General features: G+C 42.5%; 1 protein-coding gene and 1 long non-coding RNA gene across 4 annotated transcripts in view; one reads left to right on the top strand and one right to left on the bottom strand.

Annotated features, from left to right (window-relative positions):
• The window catches only part of MDFIC2 (MyoD family inhibitor domain containing 2), a 125,779-nt gene that overhangs the window by 4,614 nt on the left and 107,395 nt on the right, over window positions 1-13,770 (bottom strand). For all 3 annotated transcript variants that reach the window (XM_084764919.1, XM_084764920.1, XM_084764921.1), the window contains one exon: window positions 6,026-6,247. In XM_084764919.1, coding sequence (XP_084621045.1) covers window positions 6,026-6,247 — 222 coding nt within the window. The remainder of the gene's footprint in view (window positions 1-6,025; window positions 6,248-13,770) is intronic.
• Window positions 1-13,770, top strand: part of LOC311587759 — a 99,184-nt gene that overhangs the window by 33,290 nt on the left and 52,124 nt on the right. The window lies entirely within an intron of this gene.

The raw sequence follows: 13,770 nt of genomic DNA, 5'->3' as shown, positions 1-13,770 counted from the left end.
GCTGTACTATTTATTAAATATGATATCCAGAGGCATAGGTCTTGATTACTGTCACTTCTTTCGACCAGTCAAAAGAGTACACCATATATTCCGGTGCCTATGGTCAGCTCGTATGCAATGTCTTCCAAACATATTGCTTACTAATTCCAGGTCCTATTTTTTACCTTCCTCTTCTCTATGACACACACCTGTCCCTTCCTAGTTTGTTCTGGTGGATGGCATCACCTTGATGATGTCACTAGCAACCTAGGATTGCCATTGGCCATTGCGATTCTCCTACTCCCACAATGCAGTCTTACTGGTTGTCCAGCAAGCTTCCCCATCCACCTAGACAACCCCCGTCCTAGCCGTACCTCATCAACTATCTTCAGGGACACAGGCATAACCTCCCTCTGAAGATGGTCTGCCACCCCACGAACTGACTTCAAATCCATGAGCCCTTAGACACTTGAATTGCTGAATGAAAAGAACTTACTCCCCCAGAGCTATGAAGTAGAACTGGCCACGCCCTCCCATGCTTCTGCTTGCTTTCTGCCAGGTGTGAGCATCTGAGAACCCAGACCTTTTCTTATTCATAAAGGCTGACAATATAATAACAACCAGGTTATTTCTCCTGAGTTCTGGCTAGTTTCAGCCAATGGGAGGCATCCTCAGGAACCTGGGGAGGTGGGAAACCAGGGACTTTGTGCTGCCTTACCCTAGCTCTCCTAGTTGTCTTGAGTGTCTCTGTCTCTCTGTCTCTCTCTGTCTCTCTCTCTCTCTGTCTCTGTCTGTCTGTCTCTGTCTCTGTCTCTCTGTCTCTCTGTCTCTCTGTCTCTCTGTCTCTCTGTCTCTCTCTCTCTGTCTCTCTCTCTCTCTGTCTCTCTCTGTCTCTCTCTCTGTCTCTCTGTCTCTCTCTGTCTCTCTCTCTCTCTCTCTCTCTCTCTCTCTCTCTCTCTCTCTCTGTCTCTCTCTCTGTCTCTCTGTCTCTCTCTGTCTCTCTCTCTCTCTCTCTCTGTCTCTCTCTCTCTCTCTCTCTCTCTCTCTCTTTCTCTATCTCTCTCTCTCTCCCTCCAGCCCTCCTCCCCATTGTTCTGAATAAAATCAGCTACTATCTAGTACTGGTTTTTGGTGGGGAGGGGGTCTATGAGCTCAGTACAGTGTTAGTCTAGAGGGCACACAGGGTAGCTAGAGCCTCTCATGGTATGGATTTCTGGGTTATTCCCCTGTTTGCTGCACTGGCCTTTTCAGCTCTCTTAGCACCTTTTCAACAAGTTCCTTGCACAGGAAATCCTCTCTGTTGAACCACCTGGCACCCTGGCATCGCCTCTAATCACTGCTGTCAGAACATCCCCCCTGCCTCCTAAACCTGGAAGAAAGGCAGCAGGAGGTGATCCAAGACCCTCAGGCCAACCTGCTACAGCTGTATCTGGCTGTGAGCAAGAAGCCTTGATAAATCCTTCTGAGAGTTGTCTCAAGTCCTTCTATACCCCCAGGGTACTTCCAAGCTGGAATGTGCTAAGTGATGATACTCTAATAACACAGAAGAATTAAGGCAGCTCCGGGGTGCTAAGCATTCTGCTGGGGATTGGTTAATTAAGAGGGAGAATGCGTCTCATTAGAAAGGCTCATGTTTAATTATAGTGAAAATGATAACAGGGCCAAGATGTTCCACACGAGTACCTGGGGTCAGCCTCATCACTAGTCCTTGACTCCGCCCTCTCACTACATGCTGTCCCCACATGGGAAGAATGGGGGACCGGAGGCATGCATTCCTTGTTGCCTGTTGTAGCTCCTGGGATGTTTTCAACTTCAGAAACACCCTCTTGCTTCCTTGTCAGTCATTAAGCAATGCGTCACAGGTGTACTTCTTACAGGGAACAGCAGAAAAACAATAACCTCACCCATTTCTCTCCTAGGGCAAAGTAGGATGAGAAAAAGAGTAGATGACCCTGGCCCCAACCCCGTGCCTCAGTGTAGCTGTGTGCTGCCACGGACAGCTTCTCAACACAATAGCACCAACTGACTAGTGAAGGTTCTGGGTCCAAAAGCAAGCATAAAAACGGCTTTTTACCTCCCCCAGCATTAAATTCTTTATAAATACATGTTCGTAATGTAGAATGTGAATAAATAAAGTGTGACTGAATGCCTTTCTCTAGGGGGGAATATCATCCCTGATGCTATCAAGTTTAACAGCTCCTTAAATATGTCAAGATCTATTTAAGCTCAGACAAGCACAAGTAACACCACGTCACTCCTTTAGAATTAGAATGACTAGATTTGGGTGATACTTGGTAAATTTGTGCTTATGTTTTTTTCTGAGCTAATGAACTGAAATAATTATAAAATTGAAACACTTTATAAGGTGACACCACTACACTTAATTGTATGAAATTTACAGTGTAGAAAATGTAATCATTTTATTCAGTAGCCCATGGTGTAATTAAGACTATTCTTTGCAGGTATCTTGTATTTATGATTTTCTCCTTCCACCTGGATGAGATGTCTGAAGTTCAAAATTATACATCAATTAGGCATACTTCCAGGATTACTTTCGAAAGAGCCTGCTAGCTAAGGTGCTGCGTGCCCCTGGCTTCCCTTCCCACACAATGCTTTTGCAAGTCAAAGATTGTGGACATGAGAGCAGGTGCACACGCATAGTACCCTGGGTGTGTTTTCCATTTCCTTCTGGAAAGAGACCACACATGATGAACCGTAGCTACCGACAAACTGCTGGAGGAGAGACTGTGAGATTCAGTAAAGACCCTTTTAAATTCCCATCAGAGCACACCCTGTGAACTGTGCTTAATGGATGCAACACATTTTACAAGAGCTGCCTGCGTGAGTCCCTCCCACCCTGTTTTAAGTGGGGGTGATGTATATAAATAATAGATATTGGTAATTAAGCACCCACTCCCATGCACTCATTTACAGTTTTGAAAATAAATTAAGCACAAACTGCATGAAAGGCAGACACAGTCTTCTCTGCTCCCTGTCTGTTTTCGCGGTGTTCCTTGCAGACATTTCTGTATCCGTCGCAGCGTAAACAGTAACTCCACATCTCAATTTCTGCACCCTTAAATTAATTACTGTCAAGAATTCTCTCAAATGAAGAGAGGCTGGCTTAACTGTTGATTTCCTTGCTGTTTAGGATAATGAGTGTTTTTGTTTTTTTTGTTTTTGTTTTTTAAAGTATGATTTGTGGGCCTTAGTATAAATCTTTTACTTTCTCTATTATCCAGCTATGGAAAGCTCTTACCTCACTGGAGGGATTCTGTTTTTCCACAAAGGGAGTGGCTTATGACCTACATCCTCGGCTTAGAACCCAAGTTGTCTGGTTCCTCCCGGTCTCAGTCACCTGTTGTGATAGCTTCATTCACACATCTTTCTGATTCCCTTCACTCATTTGAACAGGAGTAATCTTGTTTTTCTGCTGTGAGGCTCTTAAGTATTAGTTGTCGTTTAAACAGAGTGGTCGTTTTCCCCTTCCCTGAGAACAGGAGACACCTGAGCTTATGCTTCTCTCAAGGTTTCCAGTTGGACAGAGGCAGGGGCTCTGTGGGGGAATACTATGTCTGCAGATGTGTACAATGAAAGCTCTCAATTCTGGGACTGTTAACCTTGTGCATGCAATGAGCAATGTCCCCACTTCCCTGGTAAAATCTCCTGAAAGACTCTGCTCTCAGAATGATTTGATGAGAAATCCCCCTCCCCCTTGCTTGTTTTCATGCCTGCCCTTCATCTTGGCCACAGCTGAGCTTTAGTGTCATCCTAGGTTGAAAGCCTGGTTGATGGGTCAATGTTGGCCCAGAGACTTATGGAGATACCTTGTGTGGCAGAATGTAATTGGAAGCCATTTTAAAATCTTAAAACACTTAGAAGTTTCACGAGACATCCGTATTCTTTGCATATTTTTAGATCACTTCAAGATCAGGCAACTCAGCTAGGCATAGTGGAGCGTGCCTTTAATCCCAGCACGTAGGAGACAGAGGCAAGCAGATCTCTTGTGAGTTCAAAGCCAGCCTAGTCTATATAGTAAGTTCCAGAACAACCAGAGCTACATAGAGGGACCTTGTTTGTTTATTTGTTTGTTTTACTTTTAAAGATCTAGCAACGTTAAACCCAATTGCTTCCTTTGACCTGGGTAAAAGAAGTGATTTCCATGCCCCCCACCCCCCGCAACCCTCCCCCCCCCCTCTCTCTGCTGCACAAATAGCTTGGCTATCCACTCCATTGAATCAGGCTCTCACATCATCTTGGAGCTTACCAAGTAGCCTAGACTAGCTGATGATGAGCCCAGGGGTACCTCTCCTTCTGCTTCCTGGGCACTGGGATTACAGACTCACCACTACGCTGGCTTCTTCACGTGGGTTCTGCAGCACTAGCTTTGCAAACCTCGTGCTCGACAGACAGGCACTTTACTGACCCAGCCATCCGCCCCAGAAATGATGTTTTAATGGCCTTTAGTGGAGGAATTCAGTTTCCCACAGTCCTCACTATTCCCTGTCCCTTACTTCGAGTTTCATTATTTACATTCTTTCCTGGCAAGCCTCACCCAGCCAAGTCTGTAGTCTCTGCTTCAAAGTATCCATATCAACATTTGCATAAGACAGCACATTTGCAACACATGGTAGAAGTCTCTCTCTTTCCTCTCAAAACTTGCAATCATAAGAAAAGCTGAGGTCCTATTTCTGTGTGGCAGCATCTGCAGTAGATGCTTTCTGCACACCATCCCATCCAAGCCCCACACTGGCCAGTGTGTTGTCACTAACTCTGGAACATAGCTAGGAGACGGAGGTTGCAAAGTTAAAACGAAAGGGCAGACCCTGAACTGTCCTGATTTAACAAACCAATTAGCTTCAGGGGCGTGAGTTAAATGAATGTGACAATAAGAGGGTTTTTAGACCAGCTTTAACTATTTTGATTTTGTTCAATAATGAGATGTGAGGTGCAGACAAGCATCAGCACCACTGAGAAGCTCAGGGCTAACTTCCTGTGACCAGAGGCACAGACTTGGAACACTTCCAAACTCTTGAGTGGCTCATGCTCCCTGTATAAGCAATTGCAAAGTTACTCTGAGTTGAATTTTAGCATGGTGGAAGATCCACAAGCTGGAACTAGACTATTAAGCTGATTGCTTAGCACCAAATCAATCTGAAATTGGCTTTTTTATATGTCATATATGGGGTGTGTAGGTCTATGGCTACCCTTGAGCATAATACCTAGTGAAGTTTTTATGAGCATCAACCCTTGCCCAGGGATTGTTGCCGTAAACCCCTTGATATATATATATATATATATATATATATATATATATATATATATATATATATATATATATATAAAATTAGTGTTTGGAATGGGGTCTTGTATATGTGTGTAGAGGCCAGAGGTAACCTTGAGAGTCATTCCTCAGGTGCTGGCTACCTAGGTTTTTGAGATAAGATCTCTCACTGGTCTGGAATTCACCAAGTCGGCTAGTCTGGCTGATGAGAGAGGCCCAAGGATCTGGCTGCTTCCACCTCCCCAGTGGTGGGATTAAGATGGCACCACCACTGCAAGCTTCTTTCCATGGGTTCTGGACACTGAACTCAGGTCCCCATTGGCATATAGCAAGCATCTAACCAAGTGAGCCATCTCCCCAGTTGCACATTTCTGTGTCTCTAGCATTTTATTACCTTTCCACGCTGTTCTCCCCTTGCCCCATATGCTTAAAGTGACAGGCAGAATGGTCTCATTTCTGAGAAAAGAAGTTTTTATTTGATTTTTACTGGTTTTCCAGCCCCATCCGAGAATGCTGTTCTGGTCTGAGCTATTTAAAACACGGAGCCTCCGATTCCCAGCTCTGGGAGCAAAGACTCTGCCAAGCGCCTCCTGGCTACAAAGTGACCTTGACACATGTCATTCAGCAGGGTTTTCAAATCAAAGTCATTCTGTTTAATATTCATAAAGACTTTTTTTTTCTTCTAACGGCATATGTAGTGATTTTACAAGGGCTGGGTTTGGGAGCTTTATTTAGAGATGGGTTGTATTCTGAGAAACGTACCATCAGTGTCTCTCCGATGAACTGAAGTATTAGTTTGGAGGTAGGGAAATTTCGTTTGGCATTCTTCGAGGGAGGAGAGTGAAGTGCTCGATCCTGACAGGCTTTTCTCATTGGGGCTTTCCTGGGCTGGTCCATCTGTGATATTGAATTCGGATACTGAATTTATAACGATAGCATTAATAGGTTTCTCGTCTGCATGCTTTTCATTTGTGCATTGCATCTCTAGAAGAAAAAGAAAACACACATGCACAAACCCATTGTGATCAAAGAAAGGACATTTTCAGTAAAATTTACATTTTACACTTTGAAAGAACAAAGCCCTATGAGAGGGAATAAAACATTATTGAGCAAGATTATCTTGAGACAGAATTGAAAAGTGCAATCACAAACTTTTATATACATTTTGAACTTCACATTAAATTTTGAAACATTTTTGTGCTATCAGTTTTGGGAATGGTGGGTTGTGGCAAACCGAAGGATTCATTCATGTGGATCAACAAGATGCCACTGTGCTGTATCAGCCTCATAGTATGTCATGGGTACGAGAAGCCAGGTGATCCTGATAGCTTCCAATGGCCTTAATAAAGTCACTATTCATTTTTTTTGTTTCGTTTTTTTTTCTACAAATCTCACTTTCCTTCTATTTAGGAGAAAAACAAGCCACATGCAGATGAACCATCTACAGGTTTGCTCTTCCTCTGTTGTCAGAAAAAGCTCTGGAACATCTCCCTCCCACTTTTATACATGAGTTGTTTTGATCTAGGCTTTGGCATTTTATTCATGTGATGGCTTCTCTGGCTTTGGGGTTATCTTCTGGGGAACATACCTTAATGCATATAATCAACTGGGATAACCAGGGTTCAAGAAACACCTGGCAACATCCTGGCTAAGACTCCACTTTGAAGAGGCAAAGAGAAAGAAGAAAAAGGCCATGACCTCATCCCATGCAGTAAAAATGTTCGCTGTTGGAGCCAGCACTGGAGTGAACACTCGACTTGGTGTGCCCTTCACAAGCATCCTACATGTTAGCAAATGGGAGCATGCAGAGAAGGAGAATTCTACCCGGCTATTGCTGGATGGCAGCTTGATGCATAATGTATCTACATCTGTAAGCAAAGTCCTGAGATGGGAAAAGGTGAAACACAAGAGTACATTCTTAAATTCACCCCAGGCTGGCCCCAGGGACATTTTCAGATGGCACTGTTAAGAGATGGAAAAGATGTGTTCTGGGAATGCCATTCCTACAGCAAGCCCAGGGCTTGACTGGCTCAGCAGTGCTCCCTGCGTAACTAGAGTGAGGCTCACATGACCGGATAAACACACCCAGCTCACTGTAGAAAACCCACTCTCCCTAAGTCCATCCCTGAAGCTTCTACAGAGTCTGATTGGCTGAGAAATCTGAAGTTGCTGACCTGATGGAAAGGTCATATGCCATTCCCCACAGAAGACCAATGGACTCACCATCCCTTGTGGACTTTACTGAAACCTCTTGGGTGAACCCAACATACGGATGAATCTGGCCATTCTAAAGAGGTCTGTTTTGGGAAGAGGAGGAAAGAGAAAGAACAACCCACAGACTTGTCAGTCAGGGGTTCTCAAAAGCCAGCATGAGATGGTCTCTTTCTCTCCAAAGGCTTGAACTGGACATAGACCAAACAGTCTGCCACACACAGTCCTCTTGGGCCATTTTTGTTTCTTTCCGATTTTCCAAACAGCCTTGGTTTTTGACAATGTTTAATTTTTATTCCTTTTCCCATATGCTGCTGGCTTTAAATCTCTTGGTGGTGGTTTTAACCACCCTAAAAAAGATTGGCAGAAGCAGGGGTTCGGGAAAAACATCTATTGTTGACAGCAATTAATGTAGTATTGAATACTGAATGTGGAAATAGAATTGGCACTGCACATTGGCAGACCCGAGGCTTCCTCTAACTCAAGAAATACTTGCCATGTTAATAACACAATGATGGTGATGGTCATAGTGAGAGAGTGAAGAATTTCTTTTCCTTACTTGGGTATGAAGACATGCAATAGTCAGGCAGGTTTCTACTGAGATGGATATATTTAAACACTGTCTTTGATTACTTAGCAGTATCAAGATTTTCAGCCAGATAGTGGATATACAAGGACACTTTCTCATCTGCTTAGGAGACACTAGTTGGGGTTTTGTGTCCCTAAGCTATGATAATAAAAAAAAAATTACTGTTTGTATTGTCAAATTTCTCTCCTGGAACAAAATTGCTCAGGGCAAAAAAACCACTGCTTTGTACACAAACACATGTATATCAGTGCCTGCACTATATGTATCAAGCTTTTACCTTGTTTTTTCCATCAATTAATGAATTAACTTTACATCCAGATGATAACTTCCCCTTATCCCAGTTCCACCCTCACATCCCTGACCCCACTCACCCCTTCTCTCAGATGGGGAGGCTCCCCATGGTACCAACCCACCCTGGCACATCAAGTCGCAGTAGAACTAAGGACATCCTTTTCCACGAAGCCAGGCAAGGCAACCCAGCAAGGGGAAAGAAATCCAAAGGTAGGCAACAGAATCAGAGATGGCGGCCCCTATTCCAATTGTTTGGGGGACCCACATGATGACCAAGCTGTACCTCTGCTAGAGGTCTATCCAACGTATGCTTTCTGGTTGGTGGTTCAGTCTCTGTGAGGCCCATGGGCCCAGGTTAGTTTATTTTCTAGGCTTGCTTGTGGTGTCCTTGACCTCTCTGGCTTCTTCAATCCTTCCTTCCCCTTTTCCAAACTTAACCTATTGTTTGGCTTAGGTCTCTGCATCTGTTTCCATTGGTTGCTGCACCGAGCCACTCAGAGGACAGTTATGCTAAGCTCATGTCTGCAGGCATAGTAGAATGTACCTTATCCTGCTAAAACACCTGTCTGATAGAGTCTAGGAGATAGATACCACGGTTGGCTTTGTTTATCACATGGGAAAAGTAAAAGTTAGCACTCCTAGGGGAATAGTAGAGTTAGAATTGAAATTAGTGTGTGAGTGAGGACACTCACGGTTTATAGAACCTTCGCTTTGTAAGTTGTCCAAGAGCTCCTCTGTAGTCAACTGAGATCTGAATCTAGGGCCTGCAAAAGTTTTGTCTTATAAATATTATGCACACCCCCTAATGTATACTTTGCCTCCATCCCAAGTAGCCGTTCTTTAGTGGCTGAGACACATTAGCAGTACCCTCCTACCCTAAGACTTCAGATGCATTAACACCTTAAAGACAGTCTTGCAAATAACTTAGACAGATCTTCTTTCCACGCATGGTAAAGTAAGACTGACTCCTTATACACTTGAGGAAAGGCCTGTTCAGCTACAGCTACTGTGTGTTGTCCATTCAAAGGCAGCTCAGAAAAAGAGCTGATAACAAACCATGATGACTATAGAGATTACAGCAGCTCTTTGCCTAACAGAACTCATTAACAATCAGTTCAAATTATCACGCACAGTCAGACTGCATGTAATTTAAATCGCTTTTGCACAAAGTAATTCTGTAACAAAAAAAAATGTTGGAGAGAGAGGTTACTGGAATGTAAAAACATGCAGAGAGTACAGTTTACAGCCAAGTGGTATATGATTCTCTTTTTAATTTTGCGACAACTTTTTTAAGTACAGCATTTTTTTTTTAAGTATAGCATTTTGAATGTAAGTGGTTTGCTACATTAAGCAACCATTTGGAGCACACCAGGTTTGCACGGAGAGGATTTTATGGAGAATTTAAAACTGCCATTCATAAAGTTATTTTAACTCTATATCTCTGTTTATATTTTTATTTTTTTAATCCCCCAGTGGGAGCTATCTGATACTCATTAAAAAATCATCTGACACGCACACAATTCAGAACCCAGTCTGTTCAACCCAGAATTCTGACATCTGAAGTGAGTCACATTTTTTTTTTTTGGGTGAATGTTACTGACAGCTTCCATTTTTTTTTATAGCTGGAATGCTAACAATAATTCCCCCAGATTTCTCCCTTTACAGTGTCATTTGACATTGTCTCCAAAGTATTAAAAAGCAGCATGGGCTAAAAGGAGGAACACAGGAAAAGTGGCATCATATCCTTTGCACGGGATGGTATTTTAGAATTAAATAAGGAACCCGTGAGACTATATTGGGGATGTTATACATAGTTCCTGACATTAACTCAGAGAAAATAATTTTCCACCCCAAAAATACAAGCCAAAATTGGGACAAAAATTAGGAGTTTCTCTATAGTTCTTAGAAAAAAATAAAATAAAATGTATCTTGATAGTCACTGCAATAGAGAAATTCTTGTTTGGGTTAGAAGTAATTGCAAGAACCAGTGGGCATAAACTAAGCAACAGTAAGACAGACAGTTAATTAATTTTTTATTACCGCTGAGCAAATGTTATTAATTTAATTCAATTAACATTTATTGAGCACCCACATGCAATAGATGAATCAGTGTGACAGCAGCTATTCATTTATTTACTTTAAGTAATTAAGGAAACATCTCAATGGCTTTCACTTTTTGCTCACTAAATATTATTTGATGATTTCTGTGTCCATATATTCTCTAAGTCCATAGTACAACTGATAGAAATATGAATAACCGCTCTTCCTGCCTGGCTTCTCGCTTGGTTCTTGTTCCTATTTTCCGCCCTTTCATTCCTGTTTCACTCCCCTCCCTCTCTGTCTTTTCTCCCTGCCTCTTCTGTTTTTCTATTTATTTCTAAGTTACCATACTTGTCTCTTTTAGTAATTACCTTTTACTCCCAGATCTATGAGTGTATTTATTTCATATATATATGAAATATATATAATATATATAAACAATATATATATTGTTTAATTCTATTTTATGTATATTGCTATGAGGGTATCAGATCCCTTGGAACTGGAATTACAGTCAGTTGTGAGCTGCCATGTGGGAATTGAACCCAGGTCCTTTGGAAGAGCAGCCAGTGCTCTTAACCACTGAACAATCTCTCCATCCCCGAATGTATTTATTTTTTAAGACTTGATCCTCTTCTTTGCTCCCTCCTGTCCTTTCTACCTCCTTCCCTTCCTTCCTTTCCCTCCTTTTTTTTTTTTCCAGTGTAGCATTTGTCCACACTCATAACTTAGATGATGGTTTTGTGGAGTTTGCCTCTAAATCTCTACTGCCAGCCAGGTCCCAGCCGGGCTGCGTTTGCTGCGCGTAAATTCTATTCCAGTAGTGTGTTCATCGCTGGAGAAGTCAGAGAAATATGACCGTGTATCAGTTCTTTAAAGGCCCACGGTCACCACAAATCACTCTCACATTGACAACAGACTTTTAGACACTTTACTTAGGTTACCAGCTCCATCTTTTCAATTTGATGACCAGTTTTATTAAGCCCTTCATCTCACTGGAGTGGGTGCCTTTACCCACCACTGGAGAATCCCTGGCTGCCTTTCTTCTTCTTATATGGCCCTTGTTCCAGCTATTTAGATGTGAAACTAGTCCTTGTCTGGTCCCATCCTTCCACTGATGACTTAGACATTTTCCTCTTTCAAGTCCATGTCTGCCCTTTCAGTCCTGTCAGTCGGCTTCCACCTTCCAGTCTGGAGGATTCTCTTTAAACGTTTGTTTGCTTGGTTTGTGGGGATCTAACAGAGCTCTAATCAAACGTTCTGCCACTGAGCTGCGTTTACAGCCCTTGATCTTCCTTGCACAGGATCTCACTCTGTACCTCAGCCTGGCATCGAGCTGGCCCTCCCTCTGCCTCTGCTCGCCAGATTCCAGGTGTGTTTCACCATGCCTGGCTGCAGAAAGTTTGCATGCTTATATCAAAATAGCGTTTTAAACTCCATGTTCTGATAACAATATTCATTAAGAAAAAAAAAAACCAAACCCATAAAATCATGGCAACTCCCTCCCTCACACAAACAGGAGAGCTCACTGTCACCTGAAAGATTCCTCGTCTCTTAGTCTCAATTAACTTTTCCATTCTGTTGCCAAGTTGCTGTTTGTTTGTTTGTTTGTTTGTTTTTGTTGTCTATGAGTGCGCTATTTGCATGTACACCTGCATGCCGGAAGAGGACACTAGATCACATTACAGATAGTTGCAAGCCACCATGTGGTTGCTGGGAATTGAACTTAGGATCTCTAGAAGAGAAGACAGTGCTATTAAGCCCTGAGCCATCTCTCCAGCCCCGCCAAGTGCCTTCCTGACGTTTTCATGTGAGAGGCCACCTCCTGAAGCCTATCTGAGAAGTTTAAGATAAGCTTTGGAAGGTAGACTGACTTTAATTTTACTTCTACACCAACACACTTAGACTATAAGTTTCAAATGCAAGGACCATTCTTTAAACTGTAACTGAATTATATTTTCCCTTGGACTTGGACTACCACTTAGAATTTAGTAGTGTAATTATCTGTGAGTGAAATCAGATCAAGGCAGACGAGTGACACTTCAAGGTGTAAGCCACCAAACCGTTCACAAATTATTGTGGTTAGGAAAAGTAGTTCATCAAAGTGACCCTGAAGAGGAAAAATTCATTCAGCTGGGCACTGCGGTGCATGCCTCTGACCCCAGAACTTGGGAAGCAATGCAAAAAGAGCAGGTGTTAATGAACACATACACACCCCTGTCTCTAACCAACCAACCAAACAAACAAACAAACAACCAAACAAACAAACAAACAACCAGCCAGCCAGCCAGCCAGCCAATATAGAGATGTATACCACATATATGTTATGTTTTATGCATTTTACTTATTTATACTCTCACATATGAAGACTCTTATAATGTCCACACTAATGTTGGAATTTGGGGTTCACTAGCAGGCAATCTAACTATATTTTTCACAGCTTGGTAGGTAAAACATATAATATGCAAAATTTAAGAAGTCACAAAACAAGATAAAACCTGGTAAAAAATATTTTCTTTGGATATGTATAAAACCCGATGAAAAACATTTTCTTTGGATATGCATAAAACTTGAGGCAAGCTTAGCCTGGCCTCAAATTTGGAATCTGTTAGTCCCCCATCCGCCCAAACAGCTGGGATTACAGGTATGTGCCAACACACACCACATTCTTATTTTCATATTTAGTAACGTTGGAAAATGAGTTTAGTGGAGAACAAAGGAAAATTAGGATGCTACATTTCATCCCCATCCATCGACAAAAGCTGATGGATACTCAGAGGAGGCAGGTTTTCAAGGAAAATCCATTTTTGTTTTTGATTGTGGCACTGAGGGACGAAAAGCTTCTCCGGAAGTTTCCTCCAGAAGTCTCACCTGTCTCAAGTGAACAGGAGTGGACAATTCTTTGCTGCTGCTGGCTGCCAGATTGGGTGAGGCAAAGCCTTGGATTGAGGCAGAGTACGTGAGACACGTGTCCCTGACTTATTTTTAACCCCAAATTCTCCTACAGCTTTTAAAGACTTCCCAGCAAGGGCAGCGGTCTTATATAGCATTGGTTTGGTCTGTCTTCTTCAACAACTCAGCCTCAGAGACATAAGGTGAAATGTTTATCAAGGGCCCTGACGAGGTGACATTTTAAAGCCCCTTCAATCAGCCTTAGTGAATCTTTTTGAAAATGTGATGGAAAAACCAGCAGTGTATTATTTCTCCAGAAATAATAGGAGCAGTGACTGTTCAAGGTGAAAAGGATTAAGAGGTGAGAGAGAGAGAGAGACAGAGAGAGAGACAGAGAGAGAGAGAGAGAGAGAGAGAGAGAGAGAGAGAGAGAGAGAGAGAGAGAGAGATATGAATGCAGACGGATGTAATGACCTTTTCCCAG

This window comes from Acomys minous (assembly GCF_964271855.1).
Source record: "Acomys minous genome assembly, chromosome: 17".
In the NCBI taxonomy this organism is placed as follows: Eukaryota; Metazoa; Chordata; class Mammalia; order Rodentia; family Muridae; genus Acomys; species Acomys minous.
Note: the sequence above shows the minus strand (reverse complement) of the source record. Positions and strands in the feature narration are given on the sequence as shown.